The sequence below is a fragment of the Rana temporaria genome, chromosome 1, assembly GCF_905171775.1.
Source record: "Rana temporaria chromosome 1, aRanTem1.1, whole genome shotgun sequence".
NCBI classification, from domain to species: Eukaryota; Metazoa; Chordata; class Amphibia; order Anura; family Ranidae; genus Rana; species Rana temporaria.
The window spans coordinates 183,818,524-183,843,825 of NC_053489.1; the positions used below are offsets into that span (position 1 = coordinate 183,818,524).

The window sequence follows — 25,302 nt, forward strand, 5'->3', positions numbered from 1 at the left end:
CAGCCAAGCCTGTCAGAGCCAGGAGAGGGTAGAAGAGCTGCTGCAGATGTGCACAGTGCTGGACACAGATCAGTTTCAGGCAAGTATTTAAGGGGGAATCCAATACTAAAAGTTTTTTTACCTTGATGCAGAGAATGCATTAAGGTACAAAAAAAATGTACCTTTAGAACTGCTTTAAAGTTGAATTCCAGGCATATATAAAAAAAACACTAAATAGTGCAGTTTTGTATTCAATTACAAAATTGGTAATTGTATATTTATGTGCAACTAGTTTTAAATACCAGAATTCAACTTTGTGTTAATCTTTTGTGTGTCCCTGTACAGTCACGGAGAGGAAGTACCAATAAGGCACTGATAAGAGGAGAGAGCAGTTTACTGAGCTGATCAAACTGCTGCTGCCCTTTCTCTGACCAATTATAGGCAGTAGGCAGAGGTGGCCAGACTGAATTTCATAACTTCCACGTCAACAACGCATAAGGGCCCAATAACCCCATTGTGAATTAATACATGCACAAGTAAAACCTTGGATTGCGAGCATAATTTGTTCCAGAAACATGCTTGTAATCCAAAGCACTTGTATACCAAAGCGATTTTCCTCATAAGAAATAATGGAAACTCAAATGATTCATTCCACAACCATTAAGTCATAGGTCCTTCAGTTTATAGTCCATATAATAGGATTACAGCAACGCGATAGATTGCGTAACCATAAAATGTCCATCCACAAAGGGATTAGATACAACATCCAGCATGAGCTACAGGGCATTAAAGAGAAGTGTAGCAATATGTTGCTAAATGTTGTTGTAACAGGATGATGTACTTTATTAAATGTAACCATATTGCTACACTTGGAGGAGCCTCTCTTCTCTTTTATACTCGGTTGTGATGTGACGCTACTTGGATATCCAGACATCGCTTGTATATCAAGTCAAAATGTATTAAAAATGTTGCTCGTCTTGCAAAACGCTCTCAAACCAAGGTTTTACTGTACTAGGAAGAGTGCCTGTACCATTTCTGGTAATGCATTGGACACACAAATTATGTGAGCAGACTGCAGTTCCTCTTTAAAGTATTTTTGTGCAGCAATCCCACCTCCCTTTTCTAGTATGTATATATATATGTGTATATATATATATATATATATATATATATATATATATATATATATATATATATATATATATATATATATTTTTTTTTTTAAATAAAAACAGCCTTAACTTGGTAAATGGATCACAGCTTTCCCACTTTATCCAGGATGTTGCAGAGCCATAAATCTGCAAACCTCAAAAATATTCCCCCTACCCTGCCAAAAAAATTATCAGTGTACTTAATGGCTCAAAAACCTTTTCCTTGACCAAAAATTAACCTGGCCATAGAAGGATCAATATTCAGCCATTTAGGGATTGGCTGAATTTCAATTCATCTATGGCCGTTCCCACACGACAGTTTTCATACTAACAATGGACTTCCAAAAAATCAGCAGCTGCCACCAATTGGCTACAGTGTTAATCATTGTTCTGACAGGGGAAGAGTCCCTGCTGTCAGAATTCAATAGCACAGTGGGGAGTATTCATCCATCTACCTTGCTTGTGTGGATGGGAGAATCTGTTCAGTTTATTTTCAATCAGCTTGCCAGCTGATTGAAAAATACCCATCTATTTGGAATTTTCCATTACAGTGACAATGTTCCCCAGAACAAATATGGTGAATCTCCCAGCAGAGCACAAAAAACAAAGGTTCCTTTATTCTGAAGACTGTCATGTCCTGTGGTTAAACTTTTACACATAGGGGGTTTCTTTCCTATATCATCAATTTGCAACTCATTCCTGATTGCAGAAAGCACATAAATTGTAAAACAGGCTTTGGAGATCTGGTAGCATTCCGCATGGTAACTTGCCCTCACCCTGTCCGACAAACTTTCAAAATCAAGAAAAAAAACAAAAAAAAAATTGAATTTTTTTCACAAGCCCCTGCAGCTGCATAGAGGGTTCATCATGTTAGCACAATACTTCTGTCCCTGGGATTTTGATTTTAAAGATCCAGCTTACAGAGGCGGTGAAAGTACCAGGAGTCCCAATAGTATTAATATCTTCAAAGAGAACTCACTGCGCTCAATCCAAGTGGATCCAATGTAAGTGTGAGTGTGGTGGTGCTATGGTTGAGACTCCTGCCTGTCATCAGATGCAACTGTATATAAACTCATCCTGGAGCTGTGCAATACACTTTATTGGCTTTGACTAAGGCCTTCTTTAGCTGAAACACATTAGCACTGCTGTATCAGATGTTTTTTTCTCAGTTTTCCAATAAAGTGGATTGTACAGCATCAGGACAAGGGCTGACTTTTATAAACCATTCCTGTTAATGGTTCAAACTCATGGTGGCCTCCAGCCATCTAGCAGAGTGCAGACTATGGAATTTTCTTTGCCGTTGCTCTACCTTGTATGGAAAGTAGTCCAAAAGAAAGAAGCTGCCAGCACATGCCAGAAAGTATGTGCACCCAAATATCAATCTGTTGTGGTGCAAGTTTTTTTTATATTGATGGAGTAAACGTTTGGTAAATAGATGCTAAGCCTTCCAGTTTCTCTGAAGACTTCAATAGAGTGGCCACCAGTTCCCAATCCTGCAGAATGGTTCTAACCCACCAGAAATTCCGGCAGCTGTGCTTTTACTCAACGCCCGCTGCTGGTTGATTTACAGTCTGACTAGTTACCAGCTGAGACTGGGACCTCTTGTAGCTTGTCACTTTGGTGACCTGTGACATGTAGCGGAATAGTAAATATATTGGCAGGATACACCGGTTTTAAAACTAAAAAAATTGCTGTGGCAATGCTGTTGACAGGCTACACATATATGCAACTCAAAATTCTCTGCACCGCTTATAGAATTGGAAAACAGATCCACTGCTGCAGTTCAGGCATACCGCCAATCAGTTTGTCACATCCCCATCTCACTGCTGTAGTCTTCAGGGCCTTGTAAGAATCCCACTGATGGGCCCAACGTGGACACCTGAAGGACAACAGCTTTTTTTATTTTATTTTTTATTACTTGGGTGATTAGCTAGAGGGATGTTTTTGTCCCAGGTTAATTTAAAAAAACAGTAGAGGAGAGAAAAAAAAATAAAAATAAAACATATGAATGTCAAAGACAAATAATAAAAAATAAATGATGTCATCTATTTAAAGTGATGTTTCATCTTCTCTCAGATCTGCACCAATAAATGAAGCAGACATTACGCAGTAATGACCAAAACCATTTTTATTAATCTAAACACATATCATGCGCTTGCATGAAGGAACTTGGTTACCTTAACTTCAGCATTTAAAAATAAAAACCAAAGGGTTGCTTTCTACAGTGGGGCAGATGCCATGAACGGGATAGTAACGTTTGACTGAGGACACATAAAGCTCTTTGAATCCTCGCTCACTTTGGCTATATTGTCTAGAATGTAACAGGCACGATGTTAGATCACTTCTTTACTTCTCCAAGGTCATCAATGCTTTCGTCGTCAACCTGTCAAGAGAAAGGGGGTTTTCATCACCTTACCAAATAGAGATTGTGACAGAGCTTTTCACCATTTAGACCGGGTTCACACCTATGCAAATTGGATGCAGTTTCCCTGCATCCAATACGCATAGCAGGAGAATGTGACTGGCTCTCTATGGAGCCGGTTCACATATCTCCGGGGTGGCTGTGGAGCAGCATGCACAGAAATGCTGTGCGTCTTTGGCTCTGTTTCAGGGCCGAATTCAGGAAAGATTTAGCCCCGATTCGTCCCTGAAACTGAGAACAGGGATGCACAGCGTTCCTGTGCAATCCGCAGCTGTTTCCAGTGTGAACTGAACCTTACAGACGACATTGAAAACATGTCCACATGCCTCACCACTTCAGAGAAAAAGCATTCAATTTGCACAGCTAGGCTGTGATATGCCAAACAACCCTATCAGTGGGAGGGGATGTCTGAAACAGGGCGTACCCCCCAATCTACATATTCAACAGGATCCATGCACAGGTTTAACACCAATTCACTGGCAGAGGATAACTTCAAAATGTATCATTTCAAGAATAAATGCTGTAGTGAAGACCATATGCTGCCTTTGTGGTTGTGTAGTAAGGCGAACCTGGATTGTGCCAACTTGGTAGAGGCAGGGCTTTAATTTCTCAAGCTAGAGCTGCCACCCACCCTGATGGCTGGTAATCTGGTGATTGATGGAGGAACAGTCAAGAAGCACCAGGAAAGGTTTAGGAAACATGAATGCACAAAGTAGATGAAGCAGGGAAGTGCTGGCACTTCAGCTTTCTCTTCAGCTACACTACACTACAGACATTGCCAAATATCACTCCAAATCGTATGAGATTTGAAGTCAGAGGCAGCAGTGCCTTAGATATTCTCACACTGCAAATATACAGCTATGAAGGTAAAGAGTACATAGGCATAGAATAAACATTGCTATTTTTCAGGAGCAAGTCAAGACAAAATGTCAAAGACATTTTTCTGTTCCTTTCCTACAAGAGAACACGTTTTTTTTTTTTTTTAATTCATGCAAAATAACAAAGCACCCTTTTTACACTGCCTTATTAATGGCTCATGTACATAGGTTTTATTTGGAGGTGGGCCATCTTTCTTCCCCATAAAAGAAACTGTGAACGCAAAAGCAACACACAAGAACTTGATTAACTAAATGATAAAAGTAAAGTAATTCTAAAGGTTGTAATAAAAAATTCGGTTTTACTTAGCTGCTTTGTGCAATAGTTTTCCACAGAGCAACTCCAATCCTCTTCTTTTTGGGTCCCCTGGCGGTCCCGACTCCTCCCCCCTGCCAAGTGCCCCCAATAGCAAGCCTCTTGCAGCACTCCTGTGATTGGAAATTGTCCTCTCACACACACAGAGCCACTCGACCTTGCCCTCTTCTTTATTGGGTCACTGGCTGTGACTGAAAGCAGCAAGAGCCAATGGCTCCCGCTGCTGTGTGAGCCAATGAGGGGACAGAGACCCAGGAGAGCCATTGCTCTCATGAACACTGCTAGATTGAGATGGGGCTCAGGAAAATATAAAGGGAGGCTGGAGGGGTAGCTGCACCCAGAAAGATGATTACCTTCATGCATAGAATGCATTAACCACTTAAGGACCGGACCAATATGCTGCCTAAAGACCCAAGGGGTTTTTACAGTTCGGGCTCGCTTTAACAGACAATTGCGCGGTCGTGCGACGTGGGTCCCAAACAAAATTGGCGTCCTTTTTTCCCCACAAATAGAGCTTTCTTTTTGTGGTATTTGATCACCTCTGCGTTTTTTATTTTTTGCGCTATAAACAAAAATAGAGCGTCAATTTTGAAAAAAATTCAATATTTTTAACTTTTTGCTATAATAAATATCCCCCAAAAACATATAAAAAAATTTTTTTTCCTCAGTTTAGGCCGATACGTATTCTTCTACCTATTTTTGGTAAAAAAAAAAATCGCAATAATCATTTATCGCGTTTACAAAATAGGGGATAGTTTTATTGCATTTTTTTTTTTTTTTTACTACTAATGGCGGCGATCAGCGATTTTTTCGTGACTGACATTATGGTGGACACTTCGGACAATTTTGACACATTTTTAGGACCATTGTCGTTTTCACAGCAAAAAATGCATTTAAATTGCATTCTTTATTGTGAAAATGACAGTTGCAGTTTGGGAGTTAAACACAGGGGGCGCTGTAACATTTAGTGTTCACTTTGTGTGTATTTACAACTGAATGGGGGTGTGGCTGTAGGACTGACATCATCGATCGAGTCTCTCTAATAAAAGGGATCACTCGATCGATGCGCCGCAATAGTGAAGCACGGGGAAGCCGTGTTTACATACGGCTCTCCCCGTTCTTCAGCTCCGGGGCGGCTATAAACGAATAGCCGCGCCGTCGTCCCGGATCGCTCCCCGAGGCTTACCGACCGCCGCATGTATCGGGGGGGGTCCCGATCGGACCCCCGACCCACGTCAAGCAGAGGACGTACATGTGCCTGTTCGTGCCATTCTGCTGACGTAAATGTACATGAGTAGGTCGGCAAGTGGTTAAAGGAAAAAACCTTCTGCCTCTAGAACCACTTTAAAGGAAGTCTAATGCAAGTCAAAACACCCGATTCTGATCTGTATGAATTACCTCTGGCCACTTTTCTTGTATTACATCGATAATATCATCTGTGAAGTCTCCCTGAATGATGATTTCGTCCTCCCCAGTCACTGAGGCACCACAGGAGAATTTCTGAGCAAAGAATCTTTGTGCTTCCTTGAGATCAATTTCTGTACAAAAAAAGAAAAAGGTTAGTGAATCTGTAGAATAGTCAGCAATAGCATATAAGATATACATCAGCTCTACAGAACTTTATACTTACCAAACGTGGCTAAACCGCATACCCTTGTCACATATTTTTTCTTTGCTCTAGGGATTTTAGCTATCGTAACCTTCTGTGGTACAGTTTTCTTCTTCTGTTTAATTTGTCCTCTGCCACCTGCACAGTTGTGAAACAGAAGGTTATATAGTCTTTTTGGTTATAGTTAGTAGATCATCCCTTTAATGAGAGGGGGTATATGATATAATGGTTACACAGGGTTTGGGGGCACGATGTCTGAACCGACAAACCTCACTTTTTCAGAATAAGTCAGCCCCAAAATATCGAATTCTATATTGTTTTTCCTAACAAAACCTACACTAAGGGGCTCGATTATAACTAGGGCTGAAACAACGAATCGATTATGAAAATAGTTGACAACTATTTTCATAATCTATCGGCAATGCGATTAGTTTGCCTGCATACAGAATGCATTATTTGTTTACATATCAGGAAATACAGTGTAGCACAGCACAGCACACCATCCATGTCAGTTAGTGCCTGAGAACTTGTTAATGTGAAGAGCAATGCCTCATGGGACATGTAGTCCTGGGCAGGAAGTGAGTGGCTCTAAAGGCAGAAGTTTTTTTCCCTTGCTATGGGTGTAATCTATATTACACTTTGCAGCTTGCTATTGAGGCAAGTATAACGTTTGTTTAAAAAAAAAAAAAAAAATTACTTTAACCACTTAACCCCCGGACCATATTACTGGTCAATGACCGGGCCACTTTTTGCGATTTTGGCACTGCGTCGCTTTAACTGACAATTGCGCGGTCGTGCGACGTGGCTCCCAAACAAAATTGGCGTCCTTTTTTTCCCCCACAAATACAGCTTTCTTTTGGTGGTATTTTATCACCTCTGCGGTTTTTAGTTTTTGCGCTATAAACAAAAATAGAGCGACAATTCTGAAAAATGTAATTTTTTTACTTTTTGCTATAATAAATATCCCCCAAAAATATATAAAAAAAAAACCAATTTATTTTTCTCAGTTTAGGCCGATACGTATTCGTCTACATATATTTTTTACAAAAATCGCAATAAGCGTTTGATTGGTTTGCGCAAAAGTTATAGGGCCAGATTCTCAAAGGAGATACGACAGCGTACCTCCAGATACGCCGTCGTATCTCTGAGTCTGGGCGGTCATATCTAAGCGCCTGATTCTTAGAATCAGTTACGCATAGATTTCTATTAGATCCGACTGGCGTAAGTCTGTTACGCCGTCGGATCTTAACTGCATATTTACGCTGGCCGCTAAGGGCGTGTACGCTGATTTACGCCTAGAAATATGTAAATCAGCTAGATACGCAAATTCATGAACGTACGCCCGGCCGACGCAGTACAGTTACGCCGTTTACGTTAGGCTTTTCCCGGCGTAAAGTTACCCCTGCTATATGGTGGCGTACCAATGTTAAGTATGGAAGTCGTTCCCGCGTCGAATTTTGAATATTTTACGTCGTTTGCGCAAGTCGTCCGTGAATGAGGCTGGACGTCATTTACGTTCGCGTCGAAACCAATACGTCCTTGCAGCATACTTTGGAGCAATGCACACTGGGAAATTCCTCGGACGGCGCATGCGCCGTTCGTGAAAAACGTCGGGTCACAAGTTATTTACATAAAACACGCCCCCCTGTTCCAAATTTGAATTAGGCGGGCTTACGCCGGCCTATTTACGCTACGCCGCCGCAACTTACGGAGCAAGTTCTTTGAGAATACAGCACTTGCCCGTCTAAGTTGCGGAGGCGTAACGTAAATCGGATATGTTACACCCGTGCAAAGATACGCCGAGCTATGAGAATCTGGCCCATAGCGTTTACAAAATAGGGGATAGTTTTATGGCATTTTTCTTAATATTTAATTTTTTACTAGTAATGGCGGCGATCAGCAATTTTTTTTGGTACTGCAACATTATGGCGGACAAAAAAGGAAAAAAAAATTCCTTTAGTGACCCTTTAACATGATTTACAGTCATTGCATAGTGTAGGAACTAATTAAACAGATTAGGTAGGCCCTTGTACTATATTGCTGTGAATAAGTATAGTATTCGAAAGATCAAAACTGAAAGAAAATCTGACTTTGTTTGGCCTTTTCTAGAGGTGCAAGAAACTAGCCTTAAAAGAATCCTTTATACTTATTTATTAAGTTTCAACTAAATAACCACAAACATGGCAAAAAAAAAAAAAGTATAAAATGACTGCAAACAGGAAAAAAAAATGTTTTTTAGAGAAAAGCTCTCACTGAATGATGCGCAATGACAAATTTGCGACCAAATGACAAATTTAGAACATTTTACCTCGTTTTTGTTTTTTCTTCTCCTCTTCCTCACCAGATAGCCCTAGGCCCTCACCAACAAATTCCTGTTTAGGAGAACTACCTTTAAATCAAACAAAAATACAGATAATACAGGGGGAAAAAAAAAACAGATTCAAGCACTTTTTTTCTACTGTGTCATGATTAAAAACCACATCAATATGCATCATTGCACATAAATTAACATTTGTTCTTCAAGCTCACCAAAGTATTGAACGCACATTTCAGTGTAATATAAAAATTCAAAACCAAAGTTTATAAAACCATGCTGTTAAAACCAGCGACCGAGAAGCAGAATGGAATAGGAAATCTGGTCTGTCTGGAAGAGGCCAAGGCTTGTCCGCCAGAAGTCCAAGTATCGCTGCGTACCATATTCTTCTGGGTCAATCAGGCATGATGGGAATCGCCAGAGCCATTTCCCTTCTCTTGTGCAGCAGTCTAGGAAGGATCTTCGTTGGAGGGAAGGAATAAACCAACTTGAATTGAGTCCAAAGGCTAGATGATCTCTGGTCTTGGCTACAAATTTGTTAAAGCGGTAGTAAACCCTGCTTGGTGATCATAAGGCTTACACCTGTAGGTATATAAAGGAATATCTCCTATACGTGCACCATTTAGGAGATATTCACCCTGCTTGCAGCCAGTTACGTCACTGGCACATGTGCTCTGAAGGTCTGACATACCGTGTCGGACCTTCAGAGCTTTGTGCCGGAACTGCATGGGAGTGATGTCATTGTGGCTCTGGCCAAACACATAGCCGGAGCACGTGAACCTGGAAGAAAGACCAGGGAAAGATGTCAGCCCTCAGCAGGTGACAGTACAGTGCTGGAGGGCTTCCTTCCAAGGTAAGCATTTCATAACGTGCTAGTATGCGATGCATACTAGCACATTATGCCACTGCCGTGCAGATGTCCCCCCAACAGCCACAGTTTACACCCACTTTAAGCTTGGTGTTCAATCTAGAGGCCAAGATATCCACACATCTGGCTTTCCCCACCTTTGACAGAGAATTTGAAAGATCTCTGGGTGTAGAGACTACCTAACCCCCCCCCCAGGTTTAAATATTGATGGTTTAGAAAGTTCACCTGCTAATGGTCTATTTAAAGGATGTGGATGGCTGAAAGCTGGAATGCGAGTTTCTGCCCAGAAGAGTATCAGACTTGTTACTCATAGGGCAGCTTGACCTCTGAGGACACTTTGATGTTTACGGAGGCCACTGCTATGGCATGGTTGATAATCTAAAAAGTCTCTCAGTTTCAGAATGTTCATGGGATGTTTCGACTCCTGTAAGGACAAGTACCCTGGACAGTCAGAGAATTGCAAATTCTGCCTCAGCCTACAAGCCCGACATCTGCCGTTGCCACCTTCCAGGGCGTGTAAAAGAAAAAAAAGACTTTCCCAACTCCAGAGCAGGATTGGAGATCTACCATGTCACGAAGAGCTTTGGCTGCACAGAAGCATTGGGCAATCTGAAGAATAGATTTGTTTGCTCCACATTGTTGTTATGTTGGTTGGAAGGGGTCTGGAGTGAAATTAAGACAAAAGGAACGGTCTGAAATTAGTCTAGTATCAAGCCCAGAACTTAGGGGTACCCTTTTGACCTGAGTGTCCTTGTGTGTGATCTTGGGGACCCACCTTTCAGCTAAGAAAAAAAATAATTCTGGGATGTGTTCCAGGTTAGACCCATGTACACCAGACTGTGAAAGGGCTGGAAAGCAGACTTGAAAAAGTTGATTGTACAGCCAAGGGTTTTATGGAATTGAATAGACCTTTAGACAGTAGCAGCCAAGTTTGTAAATCCTTTAGTGAGAAGTTGCCCAGGTAACTGACTGTCCTGGGTTCGCATAAGAGTCGGAAGTGGCGCAAGAACTTCTGTGAACACTCAAGGTGCAGCGGAGAGCCCAAATGGTAGGGTTACAAATTAAAGGTGTTGGTACCCCTCAGCAAAAAAACAGAGGCGATGCCAGGTAAACATGTGAATGTGTAGATAGGAAGCTTGTATGTCTAACTGATGCCAGAAATTCCACTTGTCTGAGAGAAGCAATGACAGATGTTGGTTTTAGAAATTTCCAGTCTAGTATGGTACGGATGCTGCAATTTTGTTTTGGGTGTGAACAGGCTAAGAGCCCATTCACACAGGGATGACTTGGGATCCGACGAAGTCGCCCCAAGTCGAGCTGTTGAGAAAAGCAATGGAAGTGAATGGAGCCGTGCTAATGTACACTACTGAAGTGGCTCCGACCTCAGGAAATGTTCTTGTACTACTTCAATCCGACTTCTAGGCGACTTGTAGGCAACTTGTACCCATTGATTTCAATGGAAGTCGCCTCAGAAGTCGGATCACTGTCTTAACAGAAGCAACAATACAGGAAGAGAACATACATTTCTCAGGCAAACCTCTCCCCCTCCTTCCCACAGAGCCGATTCTTGTTTGGCCACTGAAAAGCCTCCTGTCCTGGAGGCAACTTGAAGTTGCCTTGTAAGTTGCCTTATGTTGTGCTGTGATTCATACTCAAGTCGTGTCCAAGTTGCCTCCCAAAGTCATGCTGGAAGTCGTGTTGCCCCTGTGTGAATGGGCTCTTAAATAGAAACCATGAAAATGTTCTTCTGAAGAAAAATGACAACTACCCTGTACCCAAAGCTGGAAGACAAACCCCAACTCCAGGCCGTCTGCTACAGCTTGATATGTCTTTACTGTATTTATTATTTTTCTGTGTCTGAGTGCAACATTCTGTACTATAAGCTTTTTCAAGCTGGTTAGAGGCTGATTGCAGTATCATTTAGGGTTGTCCCGATACTTTTTTAGGACTGAGTACGAGTACCGATACTTTTTTTTAAATGTGTCTCCATATGCAGCCATGTCCCCCCACAGATGCAGCCATGTCCCCCCCCATATCCAGCCATGTCCCCCCCCCCATATCCAGCCATTGTCTCCCCCCATGCAGCAATGTCTCCCCCCATATGCAACCATTGTCTACCCCCATATGCAACCATTGTCTACCCCCATATGCAACCATTGTCTACCCCCATATGCAACCATTGTCTACCCCCATATGCAACCATTGTCTACCCCCATATGCAACCATTGTCTACCCCCATATGCAACCATTGTCTACCCCCATATGCAACCATTGTCTCCCCCCATATCCAGCCATTGTCTCCCCCCATATCCAGCCATTGTCTCCCCCCATATCCAGCCATTGTCTCCCCCCATATCCAGCCATTGTCTCCCCCCATATCCAGCCATTGTCTCCCCCCATATCCAGCCATTGTCTCCCCCCATATCCAGCCATTGTCTTCCCCCATATCCAGCCATTGTCTTCCCCCATATCCAGCCATTGTCTTCCCCCATATCCAGCCATTGTCTTCCCCCATATCCAGCCATTGTCTTCCCCCATATCCAGCCATTGTCTTCCCCCATATCCAGCCATTGTCTTCCCCCATATCCAGCCATTGTCTTCCCCCATATCCAGCCATTGTCTTCCCCCATATCCAGCCATTGTCTTCCCCCATATCCAGCCATTGTCTTCCCCCATATCCAGCCATTGTCTTCCCCCATATCCAGCCATCGTCTTCCCCCATATCCAGCCATCGTCTCCCCCCATATCCAGCCATCGTCTCCCCCCATTATCCAGCCACTGTCTCCCCCCATTATCCAGCCACTGTCTCCCCCCATTATCCAGCCACTGTCTCCCCCCATTATCCAGCCACTGTCTCCCCCCATATGCAGCCATGTCGCCCATATCCAGCCATTGTCTCCCCCCATGCAGCATTGTCTCCCCCCATATCCAGCCATTGTCTCCCCCCATATCCAGCCATTGTCTCCCCCCATATCCAGCCATTGTCTCCCCCCATATACAGCCATTGTATTCTATTTCGGTATCAGGGGTATTTGCGGGAGTACGAGTACTCCCGCAAATACTCGTAATCGGTCCCGATACCGATACTAGTATCGGGACAACCCTAGTATCATTTAATGGAATTCCGGTGTATATCAAAATAAGGTTGTCTTTATTAATAGCCCTATCTGAAATATACCCAATTATGATCAGATCATGAAAGGTCCTTTCATAGATTAGATAGAACAGCTATATTACATTCAATTACGAACAGATCATGAAATGTATATTTATACGCCGTAAAGTTCATGTTGACTATTTGGAGGCACCAGCTCAGCTGTGTATATCAAATGTGTAGGCTGTCATCGTATTATCTTAGCTGCTGGATGATTGATAACTGTCATTTAAAATTTCACTTTCATAACCAATAGGTCATTATGGTCCAGATCTCGGCATTACAGATTTTGTTTGATTTTTATTTGCGCACCCGATTTTGGGTGGACTGATGCTGTATTGTTTCCGTTTTTTTTTTTCCTATGGTTTGCAAGATCTGCTCTTGTTAAACAATGGCAAAAGATTTCATAAAAAAAGAATGAGCAAAACAAAAACAAACAAAAAAAAAAAATTGTGAAATTAGTAATGACAGAAAACTTCTGTTTCCCCAAGGCTGACATCCCAAATCAAGCAGGAAACCGACTAATTCATTTGTGGTGCTGCCATTTCTGTAACTAGCAGATTTCTCAAATACATTCTTGAGAGATGTAATGAAGCATATACATGGAAATCTCACCTAATGTAAGTTTTGAAAACTCGTTTGGGAAATTCTTTTCAAGCCACTGTCTGCACTTTGGTACATCTGGCATGTATTCACAGTACTACAAAACAAGAGAGATACAAAAAAAAGTGCATCAGACATTAAAGTGAACAAACTATTTTTTCTCAAAAACGCTGTATAAAGAATGTGGAAGAATATCCAAGAAGAGTTGATTGCCATTGCAGGTCATCAAATATACTACATTTTCGACTGGAAATCATTTGACACCACACAAAGTATTGGATGAACAGTGTGTTTCAATAGGAATACATTAACATAATGCCTTAATTTCGAAATCCAACCGATAGACAAATCCCCAGAGGAGTAACAATAGGGAAGAGGACTGTTATAATGTTAGGCCCCGTACACACGGCCGAGGAACTCGACGTGCCAAGCACGTCGAGTTCCTCGTCGAGTTCTGGGATGAAGCCGCCGAGGAGCTCGGCGGGCCGCCTTCTCCCATAGAACAACGAGAAAATAGAGAACATGTTCTCTATTTTCTCGACGAGCTCCTCGGCGGCTCCATCGAGCCAAAAGTGTACAGACGACAGAGTTTCTCGGCAGAATCCGGGTTTTGACCGAGTTTCTCTGTGAATTCTGCCGAGAAACTCTGTCGTGTGTACGAGGCCTCAGAGGTTTTGCGAAAAATAATTTCCATTTATATGTGATGGAGGAGGGGGGGAGTTGTTCACCGATTTACACAGCTTTTCTTAAAGCGGAGGGCCGCCAAATGTTTTTTTTTTTTTTAAAGTCAGCAGCTACAAAAACTTTCAAAATAAGGACACTTACCTGTCCAGGGCACCCGTGATGTGGGCACCCTAGGCCGACCCCCGTCGCTCGGTCCTTGGATGCTGCCGCCGCCATCTTCGGTAAGGGAATCAGGAAGTGAAGCCTTGCGCTGCGCAATCCAAATGGTCCCTGTTGTCTCCCAGAAGACGGCGGGGGAGTGACGCAGAATCTGCGGGGGTCTATGCCCGGAAGAGGGTGCAAATACCTGTATTATACAGGTATCTGCACCCCCTACCCCCTGAAAGTTGCCAAATGTGACACCGGAGGGGGGGTGTAGGGTTCCGAAAAGCGCAAGTTTCATTTTTGTGTGGACCTCCGCTTTAAACATGGCTATGATTAAAGTGATTGTAAAGTCAGCAGCCCCCCTAATACTTACATGAGCCCCCTCTAGATCCAGCGATATAATCGGCTGGCAGGGACTCCCCTTCTTATTGGCTGAGACAGCAGCGTGGCATTAGTGGTTCCCACTGCTGTCAAAGTCAGTCAGCCAATGAGGAGAGAAAGGGGACAGGGCCAGGTCACAGATCCATGTCTGAAAGGACACAGGGAGCTGTGGCTCAGCTGACCCATAGCAAGGTGCTTGCTGTGGGGACACTCAAGGAGAGGGAAGAACCAGGAGCACTGAAGAGAGACCCAAGAAGAGGAGGATCCAGGCAGCTCTGAGCAAAGACACTGCACAGAGCAGGTAAGTATAACAGACAGGAAGGAAGAAAGAAAGCTTTACAAACACTCTAAGGCTACACGGCAAAAAGCGTGAGCCTTGCATTTTGTACCACAACTGGATTAATAAATGTATTCATTGCAGAAGATCGAGCTGTCGGCTTTCTTTTATCTACATCTTTCCCTAAACACCCCTAATACACCAACGAAGCCCAACAAAGGTAAACTACAGGATATTTTTTATAATCTAAACAGGGCTTCAGATTAAGGTTGAACTTTAGAGGAAAAAAAATTCTAGCAGCAAGGCTTTCATTGCAGGAGAGACTACTGTATGCATGTAGGTCTTTGCAATAAATCCTGAATCTGTTGCTGTCACATACATAGGCATCAATTAAACTAAAATTTAGCCCCTAAAAGAAATCTTCTACTGAACTGAATATCAAAGATTGAGGCAAATGCCTAACCTACAGAAACTTATACTGAATATAAACTGACACGGACAGTACACTTTTTTTTTCCAACCAAAGTTGAAAGTATAATATCTACCGTACTTGTAATTACTAGGGTTGTCCCGATACCACTTTTTTAAGACCGAGTACAAGTACCGATACTTTTTTTCCAAGTACTCGCCGATACCGAATACCGATACTTTTTTTTTCAATGTCATGTGGCAGTTTGACAGATGGGGACTGATACGTGGCACTGACAGGTGGCTGGCACTGATAGGCACTAATAGGTGGCTGGCACTGATAGGTGGCACTTGTGGGCACTGAGAGATGGCACTAATTGCACTGATAGGTGGCACTTGTGGGCACTGATTGCACTGACAGGTAGCTGGCACTGAAATACTGCGAAAAATTACACTGAATTTATAAAAAAAATAAAAAATGCTGCAACGCCTATCTTGGTACATCCTGCACTCCGCTGCAGCAAGCAGCAGCATACATCTTGTTACACCCAGCCTATATAGACAAGATGTATGCTGCTGCTTACTGCAGCGGAGTGCAGGGTGTACCAACATGAGTGTAGGGACGTTCAGCTGTTGACATGTTACACAGACCCCTCCCCCTACAGTGCAGACCCCCCTACAAAACAGACCTCCTCCTTACAATATAGACCCTCCCTTACAATACAGACCCCCCCTACAATAGACACCACCCCTACAATAAAGACACCCCCCCTCCTACAATACAGATCCCCCCCCCCACTTCAGACCCATAATGTTGTGCACCCCGGCTGCTCAGATGACCAGCAGGTGGCATGGCGGTGACAGGGAAGCAGTGACACACAGGCTGAAGCCTGGCTTTGCGGGGGGGGGGGGGGGGGGGCCGTCACACCTGGGACCCAGCCGTGGCTCTGACAAATCTCGGCTGTGACTGTCTCACAGTCACACAGCCGAGCAGACCGCAGCCGCCTCCCCCTCCTCTGTGTAAACTACAAGTGCTGTTCGCCGTGCACAGCACTTGTAGTATACACAGAGGAGGGGGAGGCAGCTGCGGTCTGCTCGGCTTTGTGACAGTCACATATTGGCAGGCTAGTGCAGTATAGTGGTTGGCTACAGCAGTTTGGTGGCTGGCTAAGGCAGTATAGTGGCAGGCGAGGGCAGTATAGTGGCAGGCTAGGGCAGTATAGTGGCAGGCTAGGGCAGTATAGTGGCAGGCTAGGGCAGTATAGTGGCAGGCTAGGGCAGTATAGTGGCAGGCTAGGGCAGTATAGTGGCAGGCTAGGGCAGTATAGTGGCAGGCTAGGGCAGTATAGTGGCAGGCTAGGGCAGTATAGTGGCAGGCTAGGGCAGTATAGTGGCAGGCTAGGGCAGTATAGTGGCAGGCTAGGGCAGTATAGTGGCAGGCTAGGGCAGTATAGTGGCAGGTTAGGGCAGTATAGTGGCAGGTTAGGGCAGGCTAGGGCAGTATAGTGGCAGGCTGGGGCAATATAGTGGCAGGTTTGGATAGTGGCAGTCTGGGGAAATATAGTGGCAGTTTAAAGCAGTATAGTGGCAGAATGGGGCAATATAGTGGTTGGTTAAAGCAGTATAGTGGAAGGTTAGGGTGATATAGCTAGGGATGGTGATGAAGACTTCTGGGCTGCTGTGTGCACTCATCCCCTTTTCCCTTCTTCAGCTGCCAGATCAACCTGAGTAAAGGAGTCTGTGGGAGGAGTCAGCCACACCTCCGACCAACTGCGGCTGCCTTGGTAGCTAGTGAAGATCCCAGAGGGACAACCTAAACGTATTAGATGACAGGGGAGAGGTACAGCTTCTTTAGGGTAGGAGATCACAGCCGCGCTGGACTGACTCGGGGGGGTCCGTCGTCACACCCGGGACCCAGCCGCTGCTCTGACAAATCTGTCTCACAGTCACCTCCCCCTCATCTGTGTATACTACAAGTGCTGTGCGCCGTGCACAGCACTTGTAGTATACACAGAGGAGGGGAAGGCAGCTGCGGTATGCTCGGCTGTGAGACTGTCACAGCCGAGATTTGTCAGAGCAGCGGCTGGGTCCCGGGTGTGACAACGGACCCCCCCCGTCAGTCCAGCGCGGCTGTGACGACGGACCCCCCCCCCTCCGGAAAGCCAGGCTTCAGCCTGTGTGTCACTGCCTCCGTGTCACCGCCATGCTGCCCGCTGTCTCCACGCTGTCCTCTTCAGTCGCACCGGCCCGACACCCCCCCCAGCGTGTGCTGCCCGCCCCCTCTACAGCAAAACTCCGCCTGCACTCCCCCCGCCCTCTCCTGCCTTCCCCAGACACTGACTCCTCTCCAGCCACTCTACATAAAAAAAAAAGTATCGGGGAAGCATCGGGAGCATTTGCGCGAGTACGAGTACTCGCGCAAATGCTCTGTATCGGTCCCGATACCGATACTAGTATCGGTATCGGGACAACCCTAGTAATTACCCTATTGTTTCTCTCATTTGGGGATGAAGTGGCTACCCAAAAGATTGTCAATTTACTAGTGTTTAATGGATTACCAATTTAAAGCAGAAGGTCACCTAGAAGGGAAAGCTCTGCTTTTCTGCCTCTCCGCCTCCCACCTCTACTTTTGGCACATTATATATATATTTTTTTCCCTGGCAGTGGGTACCCGATTTTAACAGGCACTGGCACCCATTTCCACTTGGATCTCCTAGGTCAGGGATATGCAATTAGCGGACCTCCAGCTGTTGCAGAACTACAATTCCCATGAGGCATAGCAAGACTCTGACAGCCACAAGCATGACACCCAGAGACAGAGGCATGGTGGGACTTGTAGTTTTGTAACAGCTGGAGGACCGCTAATTGCTTATCCCTGTCCTAGGTGATAAAAGCAGAAGTCCCCCCTCCCTTCCTGGCTCTAGCCTCTGGGACACGGCACAGGTCTAAGGCTGCAGAACCATTTACAAAGAGCAGTGCGACTCATGCATACGCAGTGAGAAGCGGGCTGTGAGGCCTGCAAAGAGTCACAGCCGGCTTCCACACACTAAAGATGTCGGGGACCCAAAACCCAGTCAAGAACTGGCCCGGGTGAGGATGGCACTGAATACCTGGACATGCAAGTATCCTTTTATTTTTTTGTAATTCAAGCTTTTATTATCAAACAAAATACAGTTGACAATCACCACATATAGCAGGTATACATTGCAAAGAACAAATCGCATGAATGCATATGGTCAAAAAAGGAAAATGACTACAACAGAGAGAGAACAGCTGTAGATACACCGGCCTAGCACAGCGAAGAGGTAAGCGGTCAAGGGCTCAGGGCCTAGATAATGGCAAAGTGTACAGCTTTATAAGTATCTCAACCATAATACATATAACCGAGAGCTAACTGCAGTGCATAATATTCTACACAGATGATAGTAATAATATATTTTGTAGCGGCATGGGAAGCAAGGCAACCCAGTGGGGGGGAGGGTCCAAACACGGGGCAACCGAGAAAGTAATGCTCAACAGGATATGCTCCGTATCTGACTAAATTGCCCATGTTTGGACAAATGTGGCGGGGTGAGGAGGAGGAAAAGCATAGGGAAGGGGCCCAGGGGGAATAGGGTGGGTGAGAGGGGAAAAGGAGAAGAGCAAGAACAGCAGGGTCAGGTAAGTGAGGAAGGCAGGATAGAACAGAACACTCCGACCGGGAGACGGTGAGCGCCTACCAGGCTCAGACAGACTGCGCCACCTCCTGGAGGTAAGCGTCTGTATATTTGAAGTGGTGCCAAGGTCTCCAGGTCTCCCGAAAGGCCTCCTCCCTGTTATGCAGGCTGGCAGTGAGATCTTCCAAGTATCCTTTTATTAAGTCAGCGGCTATAGTATTTGAAGCTGCTGACTTTTTTTTCCCCCTCACACCTGCTTTATTACCACACTGTCCGAGGAATTCATAAAGAGTCTACGACACTTTAGAATTCTGGCATGCCACAATACGACAAATGTTAGAGCAGGAGATCAGTACATGAATGTGGAGGCGCACTGTGGCTAGTGTCCGTATGCTCCTGCACCTCCTGGGGGTGGAATTTTGTATCAGGGTTGGTAGAGCCTGATGAGGTTTCCCAGACACCAGTAAAAGTGTGAGCAGAGAGTTTTGGGGTATACCTAATGAGTAGCATAATAGGTATTAACATATGTATATACATCTTGCATATGTGCATGATTTTTTTACATTTCATTTTTTTTTTACACTTTATTTTATTACAAGAGGGTTGAAATGCCTTATGTCACAATATATCTAATATAAGTCTGGCAGAAGTGATCAGATTGGTTTACAGACGTATAAAATCACATCCATTTTCATGGAAAAAAAATAAATAAAAACACAATAGCTACACAATTCATGTCATTAAACGTTCCTTTCGAGTCTGCAGCAGCGTAATGTTCTGTAAAATTTATTGCAATATGGCAAACTGGATTTTGTTCAGGACAAGCAGTCATTCGCTAGGATCAAGCACTGTTACATCAAAAGTGATGTCACCATTATCCTGGGTCGCCGACACCAGTCAATTCAGTGCATGCTGCGATAGAGGAAGGAGCAACAACGGAATACTGCTAATCTTAGTATGGGAGGGGGTCCTTTACATAGACATGGTCACTTTGCCATGAATAGGAAAGCTGTCTCTTTAAATTCTGCAACATTAGGACATAGGGATGTTCACATTCTGTACTGTTAGAACTTTACTATAACCCCCACCAGAAAATCATTTAGCTTACCTCTGTTGGCAATGAACACACTGTAAAGAAAAAAACAAAAATAATGTAAGTTAAACAGTTTTTTTTTTTCCCCTTTTTTAGTAGACAAGGAAATATAAAGATCTAAAAATAAAAAAGTAGAACAAATCTTTTTTTTTCCCTCTTATGTAGTGACATCACCTTAATAGTGATCACTGCTTATCTTACCACTCTTTATTCCTAAGTCCTGACTGGGTGAGAATGTTGGAGTCAGAAGGAAAAAAAATGTAATATAAGAAACAGAGGGGGGGGGGGGGGGGTTGGAGCATGTCTGCAGGTCCACTTTAGGCTGTATAAGACCCCTTTCACACTGAGCCTCCCATAGCATCGGCGGTAAAACGCAGCTATTTTTACTGCCGGCGCTATGGGTGGATTTGCGGTGCATTTCGGCCACTAGCAGGGCGCTTTTAACCCCTGCTAGTGGCCGAGAAAGGGTTAAAACCGGACGCAATGCGCTGCGGGCGGTATAGCTGCGCTGTCCCATTGATTTCAATGGGCGGAAGCAGTGGAAGAGCAGTAAACACACCGCTCCAGAGATGCGGCTAGCGGGACTTTTTTTTACTGTCCTGCTAGCACAACGAGCAGCTGTTTGAGGGCGGATTGCAGGGGCTATTTTTTAACGCTATAGCGCCTGCAATAAGCCCTCAGTGTAAAAGTGGTCTTAAGGCTTAAGTTTGAAATAACTGAGCTGCAAACCCACCCTGACAGATGTTACTCTTTTCTTTTAATACAATGCAATGTATGTAGGTGCATTGCTATAGTGTGTTTAGGTGCTATTCAAAATGAATGACACCACAATGCATGCACTAGATGAGGGCATCTCAACTAGGGCTCCAGGGGTTGCTAGCGGATCCTTGAGCAAAGAGCAATCTCTGCCTCCCAGACAAGTTCCCACTGACACCACTGATTTTTTGCCATCTGTAAAAGGGATAATTCTTCCCAATTACCACAGGTGTAAGGTGCATTCTTTCCACTGATCATCACACTAATGTATCATGAGATGTACCGTATTTATCAGCGTATAACACGCACTTTTTTCCTCTGAAAACAGAGGGTAAACAGTGCTTGCGTGTTATACGCCGATATCATGTTTTACCAATAGGGGCGGGGATTGGGCGGTCCACCCCAGGAACCACCCATTGGGGGGGGGGGGGTTGTCAGGCCAGCCATCCCGCATACCCTCGTCCTGGAACAACCCTCCCTGCAGAGTCTGAAGTTGAGAAAAAAAAAAGTCACTTGCCAGCCCTTTCCACAGCGCTCCTCCTGTGTCAGTGTCATTGTAAAACAAAGCTTGTAAATATCTTTATAGCTCCGTTTTTTCTGGCTGCGCTCCTCCTCCTCCTCTGAGTGTAGCTTTTCTTGGAAGAGGAGAGCAGTCACATGACCATCTGTGTAACATCAGAGGAGAGCAGTCATGTGATCAGGTTAGTGAAAAAAAACAGAGCTATTGAGGAATATGGAAGCTTCAGTTTGCAATAGGAGTGACACAGGGGGAGCAGTGTGGAAGGGGCTGACAGTGATTTTTTTACTTAACTGTAGAGAATGCTGGCAGCACTGTCCCAGGAGACTGGGGGTCTCCTGGGAGTGCAGTGGGGCTGTGTACTAGATGGGGGGGGGGGGGGGGGAATGTGTACTGGACGGGAGGGGATGTATAATGAATGGGGAGGCTGTGTACTGGATGAGGGGCCGTGTAATGGATGGGGGGGGATGTGTAATGGATGGGGGGGGATGTGTAATGGATGGGGGGGGTGTGTAATGGATGGGGGGGGGTGTGTAATGGATGGGGGGGGGATGTGTAATGGATGGGGGGGGATGTGTAATGGATGGGGGGGATGTGTAATGGATGGGGGGGATGTGTAATGGATGGGGGGGGGTGTGTAATGGATGGGGGGGGATGTGTAATGGATGGGGGGGGATGTGTAATGGATGGGGGGGGATGTGTAATGGATGGGGGGGGATGTGTAATGGATGGGGGGGCTGAAAACATTTTTTCCTTAAACTCCCCTCTTAAAATTGGGATAAAATATAGTAATTTTTAGCAGGGTTTCCCAGAGATCCGAAAAGTTATTTCAAAAGGTCCCTCTGTTGAAAAAAGGCTGCACTAGATGTTAGTGTAAAAATAACTATCATGAAACCAATGTGCTGTCAGGAACATGTTACACCCTAAATAGAGATGGAACATGTTCTAAAGGCGAACTTTATAAAAGTATTTCCATATTCCCAACAAGCATTAAAACAAGACTTCTTGATAGTTATAGCAAAATGTGCACTATTACTTTGTGGCCCTGCTATGGGTATAAACATAAAATAATGCACACAAATACATTTTTGACAGATACCCTGTCCTAACTTACGTTGAAGGTACGGGGTACATCAGAAGTTCAACCCTCCTCCTCCCTTGCTGCCAGGCCAGTAGGGACCCGGCCGCGAAGCCGCAAGGCTTCACTGCTGGGCTCCCCTACTGGCAATGGCATCGGCACCACCCGACATCACAGGATTCCAGGACAGGTAAGTGTCCCAATATTAAAAGTCATTCCAGCCAATACGCCACTTAATTTCTCTTTTCCTTTTCTTACTTTCTCTTCATCCCTTTCTCTCTATTTTCCCATTCGCCCCTGTTGATAAATTATAAAATGCTCACGATGTGGTTTTCTGTGACCTATGGCCCTTTGTTTGTTCTTGTTATGTTTTTTGTATACTTTTGCCGCCGTATACACATTATTCCTCTCCCCTTGTTTTTATTCTGTACCCGTATACGTTTTGATGTTTATATGCAGAAAGTATGAATAAAAATATATTCAACCTAAAAGTGAAGGGGCTGCAATGAACCTCAAAGGCAAAAAACATGTGTTGTGAAGATGTTGAAGGGTGCAATTTACAAAGAATAGCACAGCACCAATGCTCATAAAAGGCATTTTACCACAAAGGCCTGGTGCAAACAAGCCATAAAGTCGTTTCCTATCAGTTCCTAAAAGCTCAGAAACACCTGGCATTTGTTTACATTAGAGGGCTGGCAGTCTGCTTCAGTGCCTTAGTGAATTTTAGAGACAAATCTCTCCACAATGCCTAATGATACGGAGGTGAATGAGGGCATGTTTAATGTTTGTTTAGAATATGGAAATACTTTAGTGTGCAAAGACTGGGCACAGGTTGCTTACGTTGCCCTCAACACATAAAAACATGTTAACACAACAATTAATTTGGGTGATCAGGGGCCTATTTGCTTGATTCCAAACAATAACCAGCTTTGCGCACACAAGAAAAATGATAGCACAGCCAGCCAAGTTCATACCTCCACAATAAAGAACTTTCATTGGATAATCCCCATCCACCTTGGGAATTCTAGATTCTCCCTTGAAATCCGAATGTGGCTCTGGATTCTCAGTTGCTGTATTAGCCATCTCAGAGATCCTGAAAAACAAGTCATTGCATTTCAATTTTATATTAACATGTATTATGACAATATTGCCCGGTAATGTTTTTGTAAATGCATTATATGTCTGTTACTAAAATCATACATTTGTATGAGGCTGGGTGTATAAGAGGGATTTTTGTCTGCGAGATCATGCTACACATATAATTGCATGTAGCAGTAACTGATTACATACATTTTGAGTATTGTGTGATCATGAGGGATTTATCCCTTCTACACACAATTCATTTTTTTCCTAGGAGCAGCAATCTGTATGTTTTTTTGTTTTTTTTTAACTATAATTTTAGGTTTTTGGCCAAGTGCATCCTTGGTACCAAAATGTCCTCTAGTCCAGCCTGTCTTTTACACTACCCCCCATCATTATGCAGGCTGGGCTCACAGTGCTTCAGTCCTTAAAGAAGTCACCAAGTCAGGTTGACGACTGCAAGAAAACTGTATGCTTAAAAGGGGTTATAAACCCCTTAGGGTTTTTCACTGCAGCATCCCCCCCCCCCACAAGACCTCCCCCTTTTTCTTACCTGAACCCCTCTCATTCAAGCAATGAGCACAAGCCCAGCAGCTGCAATCGCTGTCTCAGGTCCTCAATGGATAGATTGATAGCAGCAGGAGCTGCTGTCAGATCCATTGACACGAGAGACAGGGCCGAGTCCTGCTGTCTGTGTCAATGGACGCAGCAGCGAGACTCTGGAGCACGCCCGCATGAGTGCCACCATGAAAGCGGGTACCTGAGGTGGCACTCAAGAAGAGGAGAAGCCAGGAGTGCTGTGGGGGGACCCCAGAAAAGGAGAACCGGGGCCACATTTGTTATAAAAAATATAATTAAAAAAAAACCTTTACAATCACTTCATGTATTAAACACCTGGGGGCACTTTGGGGCTGGGTGGCTGAAATGCCTATAGATCTCCTTTCTCATGGTACCCCAAACATTACCATGTATTGTGGGGTGCACATTAGAATTTTTTTTTACATCTTTGTGTGTTGGCGGCCCATTTATTGACAGTGTAAATGGGCCCTTCATGTGGAAAATTCTGCGTGTGATTATTGGACACCAGCATGCTGGGACTACTAGTCCTACAACATGTGGATGGCTGTATATGTCCATCTTGTAGTCACTAGGGACAAGTGGCAGCAGCACAGGGTCTCCCAGGCCTTCCTATGAGCACATGCTGATTGGCAGTATATGCCCAATCACTGGCAGGCCTCAGTATGTACACGATGCCCTTTACACATGCCAGGCCCGATGATGCTGTGTGGGATGTCTAGGTGGGCTCCTATACCAGTGACAGCACATAAAGCTCGCTCCCCTCCTCCAGGACTGTCATCTACATGTACCGCCTGCTGCCATTCATAGTCTTTACTATCCATTACCCAAGAAGCCAGGCGCCACCGTCCGCTCAGCCCTACGATCCCGTTCACATGCAGATCACCGCCCCGTCCCCACGCCGGGGAAGCCGTCAAATGCTGCTTCTCCACAGCTCTCGCCACTTCCGTCGCCGTGACAAGCGCTTGCTCCAATATCAGCTTACTTCCGGTCGCCATCTTGGTACACCCAGGAGAACAGAGAAAACACAGAATTATCGGTTCAGTGAAGTGGTTGATTAGTAGAGTGCAATGTTAAAACTACAATCTCTGGCACCCTGCAAATTTATATATACTGTGTGTATTTTATTTATATATATATATATATATATATACATATATATATATATATACATATATATATATTTATCTATATATTTATTGTTAATTTTTTAGCAGTCTGGTCATAGTCTGTATTCCAGTTTTGTGAGATAGGAGAGAGAGAGAGATGCTGCTTAGCACCAATTCTGTTGGTAAAGGGCACACCCCCGTTTTAACAACCCTGAAGGCTGAGCCCTGGTTCACATTGATGCGATTTGGCAT

At 44.4% G+C, this 25,302-nt stretch overlaps 1 protein-coding gene across 1 annotated transcript; it reads right to left on the minus strand.

Annotated features, from left to right (window-relative positions):
* Positions 1 to 3,240: 3,240 nt before the first annotated feature.
* DENR (density regulated re-initiation and release factor) lies at positions 3,241 to 24,893 on the minus strand. The gene is made up of 8 exons (XM_040347331.1): positions 24,769 to 24,893; positions 23,260 to 23,378; positions 19,950 to 19,969; positions 13,304 to 13,388; positions 8,661 to 8,741; positions 6,374 to 6,490; positions 6,142 to 6,281; positions 3,241 to 3,513 (listed from the first exon to the last, which is right to left on the minus strand). Exons 2-8 carry the CDS (start codon positions 23,366 to 23,368, stop codon positions 3,469 to 3,471), a joined length of 597 nt encoding a protein of 198 aa, XP_040203265.1. The 5' UTR covers positions 23,369 to 23,378; positions 24,769 to 24,893; the 3' UTR covers positions 3,241 to 3,468.
* Between the last annotated feature and the right edge of the window lie 409 nt (positions 24,894 to 25,302).

Coding starts and splice junctions, on each gene's coding strand:
- DENR (XM_040347331.1), bottom strand. CDS start 23,368: ATGGCTAATACAGCAACTGAGAATCCAGAGCCACATTCGGATTTCAAG. Junction 8,742..13,303: donor GTTTTCAAAACTTACATTAG/GTGAGATTTCCA, acceptor TTTGATTTAAAG/GTAGTTCTCCTAAACAGGAA. Junction 3,514..6,141: donor TACAAGAAAAGTGGCCAGAG/GTAATTCATACA, acceptor TTCTCTTGACAG/GTTGACGACGAAAGCATTGA.